The sequence below is a fragment of the Bos indicus x Bos taurus genome, chromosome 5, assembly GCF_003369695.1.
Source record: "Bos indicus x Bos taurus breed Angus x Brahman F1 hybrid chromosome 5, Bos_hybrid_MaternalHap_v2.0, whole genome shotgun sequence".
NCBI lineage: Eukaryota > Metazoa > Chordata > Mammalia > Artiodactyla > Bovidae > Bos > Bos indicus x Bos taurus.
In genome coordinates, this window is record NC_040080.1 from 62,215,354 (window position 1) to 62,223,382 (window position 8,029).

The window sequence follows — 8,029 nt, forward strand, 5'->3', positions numbered from 1 at the left end:
CAGTAGGAAATTAGTGTTTTTAAACAGAAAATTATAAGATAGATTCAGGGGCATAGGTGAGTAAGACAGAAGTTGTTTAAAGGCAACATAGATGTTTATGTTGCAATCCTAGCGCTCAGCATCTTCAGTATTGGACATGGAATGCATTTAGTGAGACAAACTATTTGTGATCAACTGTGTCAATAACAAAATTTTAAGGAAACACAAGAAGGTAAAAATGAAAGTTTGGAATTCAGTTTTAGGAATGAGTCTGGGAGTAAGAAAGAACTCTTACTCTGACAAAACATTAGCAGCTAAATCCAATATAAGGGAAAATCAAATCCAAGATATAGATAAAATGTAAAGTGGAAACAAAACATAAAATGTAATGAGGAAGAAGCACCAATAATATTTCATAGCATGATATAGATAAAGCAATTCTGATTTTTTAATCTCCCCTGAAATGATCAATAATACACAATTGTGGAGCCTAGGATACCAGTGTACTGAAAATATTTCTGAACAAAATTTTTTAATGCCTGTGAGTTTGTTTGCATTGTTTTGCCTCCATTAATAACCACTCTATGCATATCAAATATTTATGAATCGTAAATGCAGATTGAATAAAAGTCAGGATTCAGTGATGAGAAACCACACAGTAACAACTTTTACCCTGCTGGGACTGACTGATGATCCACAACTGAAGATTGTGATTTTCATCTTTTTATTTCTCACCTACATGTTGAGTGTAACTGGGAACCTGACAATCATCTCCCTCACCTTCATAGACTCTCACCTGAAAACTGCCATGTACTTTTTCCTACAAAATTTCTCCTTCTTAGAAATCTCATTTACATCTGCTTGTATTCCCAGATATTTGTATAATATATCAACAGGTGACAAAACAATAGCATATAATAACTGTATCAGTCAAATATTTTTTGCTGATCTTTTTGGTGTAACTGAGTTTTTTCTCCTGGCTACCATGTCCTATGATCGATACGTGGCCATCTGCAAACCCCTGCATTATATGACTATCATGAACAACATGGTCTGTAGAAGACTCATCCTTTGTTGCTGGATGGCTGGCTTGTTAATCATAATCCCTCCACTTAGCCTGGGCCTGCATCTAGAATTCTGTGACTCCAATGTTATTGACCATTTTTTCTGTGATGCAGTCCCCCTTCTAAAAATCTCATGCTCAGAAACGTGGCTTATAGAGCAAATGATCATAGTCTGTGCAGTGTTGACCTTTATCATGACCCTCCTGTGTGTTATTCTGTCGTATGTATACATCATCAAGACCATTTTACAATTCCCTTCTGCCCAGCAAAGGAAAAAGGCATTTTCCACATGTTCTTCCCATTCGATTGTGGTCTCCATCACCTATGGAAGCTGTATTTTCATCTATGTTAAGCCTTCAGCAAAGGAATCAGCAGGTATTAATAAGGGTGTGGCAATGCTCAGTACTTCAATTGCTCCTATGCTGAACCCCTTCATTTACACCTTGAGAAACAAGCAAGTTAAACAAGCCTTTGGTGATGCAATCAAAAGAATTGCATTATTCTCAAAGATCTAATGGAATTTGCTAAGTAAAGGAATCAATTTTTCATGAAAAGATCATTTGTTCCTAAGTATGTATCTTTAAGCTTTCAGTCATTTCTTTCCTGGTATGGAAACTGTTTCAGGCAGCTCTCTTAAAAGACAGTAAGAATTAACCTCCAATTAAAATAAATAAATTTATATTTTAAAAAAAGACAGTAAGAAGAATGACATTACACACTAACAAGAGTTTACCAAAGGGCTAACAATGAAATGAAAGAAGGAAAACCTACAAGTTCACTGTACATTTTGAACAGGGTAATTGTGTGATTGCCTTTTCCTTTTTTAGATTTCAAGAGTGTTTTTTGATGTCAGGCACCATTTCAAGTATTAGAAACAGAATAGAAAACCTAAAAATGTATTGCCTTCACATTTCTTATCATTAAGAAGAGATATATGACCACGACATTTGAAAAAACATAACCATCACAAGGAGCAACAATAAAAATAATATTTTTAAGTTAAGGAAAGAAACTATTACAAATGATTGTATCTCTCTTTAACAAGTGGTGCTGGGAAAACTGGTCAACCACTTGTAAAAGAATGAAACTAGAACACTTTCTAACACCATACACAAAAATAAACTCAAAATGGATTAAAGATCTAAACATAAGACCAGAAACTATAAAACTCCAAGAGGAGAACATAGGCAAAACACTCTCTGACATACATCACAGCAGGATCCTCTATGACCCACCTCCCAGAATATCGGAAATAAAAGCAAAAATAAACAAATGGGACCTAATTAACCTTAAAAGCTTCTGTACATCAAAGGAAACTATCAGCAAGGTGAAAAGACAGCCTTCAGAATGGGAGAAAATAATAGCAAATGAAGCAACTGACAAACAACTAATCTCAAAAATATACAAGCAACTCCTACAGCTCAACTCCAGAAAAATAAATGACCCAATCAAAAAATGGGCCAAAGAACTAAATAGACATTTCTCCAAAGAAGACATACAGATGGCTAACAAACACATGAAAAGATGCTCAACATCACTCATTATCAGAGAAATGCAAATCAAGACCACTATGAGGTACCATTTCACAGCAGTCAGAATGGCTGCGATCCAAAAGTCTACAAATAATAAATGTTGGAGAGGGTGTGGAGGAAAGGGAACCCTCTTACACTGTTGGTGGGAATGCAAACTAGTACAGCCACTATGGAGAACAGTGTGGAGATTCCTTAAAAAACTGGAAATAGAACTGCCTTATGATCCAGCAATCCCACTGCTGGGCATACACACTGAGGAAACCAGAAGGGAAAGAGACACGTGTACCCCAATGTTCATCACAGCACTGTTTATAATAGCCAGGACATGGAAGCAACCTAGATGTCCATCAGCAGATGAATGGATAAGAAAGCTGTGGTACATATACACAATGTAGTATTACTCAGCCATTAAAAAGAATACATTTGAATCAGTTCTAATGAGGTGGATGAAACTGGAGCCTATTATACAGAGTGAAGTAAGCCAGAAAGAAAAACACCAATACAGGATACTAATGCATATATATGGAATTTAGAAAGATGATAATAATAACCCGGTGTACGAGACAGCAAAAGAGACACTGATATATAGAACAGTCTTATGGACTCTGTGGGAGAGGGAGAGGGTGGGAAGATTTGGGAGAATGGCATTGAAACATGTAAAATATCATGTATGAAACGAGATGCCAGTCCAGGTTCGATGCACGATACTGGATGCTTGGGGCTAGTGCACTGGGACGACCCAGAGGGATGGTATGGGGAGGGAGGAGGGAGGAGGGTTCAGGATGGGGAGCACATGTATACCTGTGATGGATTCATTTTGATATTTGGCAAAACTAATACAATTATGTAAAGTTTAAAAATAAAATAAAATTTAAAAAAAATAGTCTCTTACAATATTGAACACTCTAAAAATTCCAGACTTACAGATCAATTTAAACAGAAAACATGTGAAATTAAAGTGCTAACAATTTTTCCATGTGAATTTTTGAGGAAAACAATTATTTATGTATTAGGTGGGCCAAAAGTTCATTCAGGTTTTTCCATAACATCTTACTGAAAACTCTGAATGAACTTTTGGGTCAATCCAATACATCAGTATTTGTTTCTACACATCAACCTGTAACAGTATGCATTAGCTGGTAAGAAAATGATTAGAAGAGGGGTTTCCCTGTATTTTCATCTTTGTTAAATCATCAGTAAAAGAATCAATGGCTATTAAAAAGTTATGACAGTGCTCACTGCCTCCTATGCTGAATCTCTTCATTTTGCTTACTTAAAAAGATTGCCAATTACTTCTCCAGGAAAAAAAAAATTGTTTATTCAAGATCAAAAAGAAGTGTGATTTGTGTTCTGCAACTATGGTGAGCAATATAGAAGTTCTCACACAAGAATGGGGACTCTTAAAGAGGGGAAAAGAAGTTGGGAGGGCTGTAGTAAACAAAGAGTATAAGACTTTGCATTGGCTGAGTTGTGACAGTCTCTCATAGGCTGAACTCTTGCCACGGAAAAAGAGGAAGTCTTTCTTCTTCCTGTTGGGCTCTGCTGCTGTCCTAGGACATAAGAGACCCTATTAAGGCCTCTTAACCCTGTATTAGTTGAAACTGCATTTATTAACTTTCACAATTTGCACCTTGAGAAACAAGCAGGTCAAATAAGACATCAATCACATTTCAAGGAACTTGATTGTGACATATCTCGAAAATAATTTTATATTGATATCAGGTTGAAATAATATTTTGATGCACTGGATTTAAGACTCCCAAGTGGTTCATTGGTAATGAATCCACCTGCCAATGAGTAGATGCAGGAGACGCACATTTGATCCCTGGGTCAGGAAGATCCACTGGAGGAGGAAATGGCAACCCACTGCAGTATTCTTGCCTGGAAGATCTCATGGACACAGGAGCCTGGTGGGCTACAGTCTGTGGGGTCACAAAGAGTCAGACACAGCTGAGTACATCTGGATTTATTAATAATTTCATTTTTATTTTATAATATGGCTATTAGAAAATTCTAAATTGCACATATGTCTCATGCTATATTTATATTAAAAGGCTTCAGATTAACCAAACTGATTAGTAGCAGATCCAGAATTCAAATTCTGTGTGTTTGACCAAAAATTTTGTTTTTAACTTAAGGAAGCCTCACCAGAGAAAAATTTTCAGTAAGATATTTTCAAGTAACTCCTCAAACAAACCCCACATGTATTAAAATCAGTATAAGTAATACATAATAAAAATGCTCACAGCAAGCTTAAACTACAAAATACATTTTTTTACTATAAGGCTGACAATGTTTTAATGCCATTATCCCAAATCATCCCCCAACTCCCTAAACGAATCACCAGTCCAGGTTCGATGCAGGATACAGGTAGCTTGGGGCTGGTGCACTGGGATGACCCAGAGGGATGGTATGGGGAGGGAGGTGGGAGGGGGGTTCAGGATGGGGAACATGTGTACACCCGTGGTGGATTCATGTTGATGTATGGCAAAACCAATACAATATTGTAAAGTAATAAATAAATAAAATAAAATAAAAAAGACTGACAATGAATAAATGAAACCAATGTGTGAAATAAAAATTAAAAGAGCTATTGAATGAAAATATAAATGTTGGGCCTACTAGCATAACTCTAGTTTTCCTTTAAAAAGAGTTGAGCTGTTAATATAAATAAATTAACATAAATAATGGGAATCTGAATATTTAAACCATTTGGCTTCTTAGAGCAACACTCGTAAGTATTTGAGGGGTTAGTAAAAGCAGCAGGTTGAAATGAGTTCAGGGAACTTGGGAAGCTCTTTCTAACACAGGCAAAACATTTTTGGCAACTCATTATTTCAATTTTTCCACAGCATTTACTCCAGTTCGTTCTGCTACAAAATTTCTGATTCTCTGGTGACTTATTTTTTTTCCACAGCATTTTTGCACATTTGCCCAATAATCTCACATTTCCTTAATTGGCCTCGTCCATTCCTTCACCCTCAGTTTGACAATGTTATCATAAAGAGACGACTCATTGGAAAAGACCTTGATGTTGGGAAAGATTGAAGGCAGGAGGAGAAGGGAGCAACAGAGGATGAGATGGTTGGATGGCATTAACAATTCAATGGACATGAGTTTGAGCAAACTCTGGGAGATAATGAAGGAAGCCTGGCATGATGCAGTCCATGGGGTCACAAAGAATCAGACATGACTTACCAATTGAACAACACAAGAAGTTATTAGAAACTTGCAGTTTCTAGAAATTTAGATTGCAATAATACCCCTCACCTATCTTGAGACAGGTGTCTTGGAGAAGGCCTGTATTGCATTGCAGAAAAAACAGTGCCTTGCTTCTCAGGCTCACTAAAAGTTTAACAGGGGCCCAGACTGAAAAGTACTACCCCTACAGTTCTTGTTCAAAATGCCAACCTTTTTCAGCCCTAATCGGAACTAGTCTCCTAAGTTCTTTGAAATGTCCAAAAGTGTTGTTTTTTTTTTTTTTTTTAAACTCTAACTTCAAAAACACAGGATACAGGAAGCTTGGGGCTGGTGCACTGGGATGACCCAGAGGGATGGTATGGGGAGGAAGGTGGGAGGGTGGTTCAGGATGGGGAACACGTGTACACCCGTGGTGGATGCATGTTGATGTATGGCAAAACCAATACAATATTGTAAAGTAAAAAAAATAAATAAATAAATATTAAAAAACAAAAAAAACATATATTTTGAGGTGCTTATTCTGTACCAAGCCATATGTTATATATTTTATTTCTCTTAATTTTAAACTGACATAAATACAGAAAATTTCATAATGTTCACTGCTGTATGCATCACAGTGTCAAGCATCAATTTATAGCCAATATTGTCTCATCTACAAACTGGTCCATTCCTCTCAGCCCCTAATTGATTATTTGAAAGAGATATACATATTAATTCATCTATAATATTTCAGTATGTGTCTCTAAAACCACAAATATTTTTTAAACATTCAGGTGTAATATAAAGAAAAAAATTCACTGTGTACAGTTTGATGAATTCTTTAAGTATAGATACCTATGTAAATCTTTGTTGCTGTTGTTTAGTCACTCAGTCATATTCTACTCTTTGCGCCCCCATGGACTGCAGCACACTAGGCCTCTCTGTCCTTCACCATCTCCCAGAGCTTGCTCAAACTCATTGAGTTGGTGATGCCTTCCAACCATCTTGTCCTCTGTCGTCCCCTTCTCCTGACTTCAATCTTTCCCAGCATCAGGATCTTTTCCAATGAGTGAGCTCTTCACATCAGGTGGTCAAAGTGTTAAAGCTTCAGCTTCAGCATCAGTCCTTCCAATGAGTATTCAGGATTGATTTCCTTTAGGATTGACTGGTTTGATCTAAACATTACACAGATGCAAATATAGCATACTTTCAGAATCATAGAAATCTCTTTCATGCCTCTCCAGAGAAATATACTCCCAAATGAATCTGCTATACTGCCTTACAATGCTGAACATTATTAGTGTTGTATATTCATTATTATCATACGAATAGAAGTGCACAGAATGAACTGGTTTGAGTCTGATTTCATTCGCTCAACATTATGCCTGTACAGTTGTCCAAGTTGTTATGCCAGCAATAATTTATTCTTTTAATTTATGTGTAGTCAGTAATGGAAACATAGCACAATTCATTAATCATTAGTCATTTTCTCTTAATAGAAATTCAGGCTTTTCACATATATGGCTTATAAATAAAGCTGCTAAGAATTTTCTTATACTTCTTTTTGGCAGGCATATGCACTTATATCTTTAGCATACAGAACAAGAAATGGAATTGATAGGCTATATGGTAGCTGTGTGTTCAACTGTCAAATAATTATTGAAAATATTGTACCTATTTACTTTCCTATTAGCAATGGATAAAAGCTGTAATTGCTCCGCATTTTTGCCAATGTGTAACTTTGTCAAACCTACTTATTTTAGTCATAACTGGGCTTCCCTGGTGGCTCAGAGGGTAGACGGTCTGCCTGCAATGTGGGAGACCCAGGTTTGATCCCTGGGTTGGGAAGATCCCCTGGAGAAGGAAATGGCAATCCACTCCAGTATCCTTGCCTGGAGAATCCCATGGACAGAGGAGCCTAGTAGACTATAGTCCACGTGGTCGCAAAGAGTTGGGCATGACTGAGCGACTTCACTTTCACTTTTCAGTGATGTTGAACACCTTATCATATGTTTTGGATATCAGACATCCTTTGTGTAACTGCTACTGCTACTGCTAAATCACTTCAGTCGTGTCCGACTCTGTGCGACCCCATAGACGGCAGCCCACCAGGCTCCGCAGTCCCTGGGATTCTCCAGGCAAGAACACTGGAGTGGGTTGCCATTTCCTTCTCCAACGCATGAAAGTAAAAAGTGAAAGTGAAGTCGCTCAGTCGTGTCCGACCCTCAGCGACCCCATGGACTGCATCCTTCCAGGCTCCTCCATCCATGAGAT

The 8,029-nt window shown here is 37.3% G+C and overlaps 1 protein-coding gene across 1 annotated transcript; it reads left to right on the forward strand.

Moving 5' to 3' along the window:
* The first annotated feature begins 622 nt into the window (after positions 1-622).
* On the forward strand, positions 623-1,798 carry LOC113893723 (olfactory receptor 6C2-like). Its single transcript, XM_027543594.1, has 2 exons — positions 623-1,542; positions 1,789-1,798. Exons 1-2 carry the CDS (start codon positions 623-625, stop codon positions 1,796-1,798), a joined length of 930 nt encoding a protein of 309 aa, XP_027399395.1.
* The last annotated feature ends 6,231 nt before the right edge of the window (positions 1,799-8,029 follow it).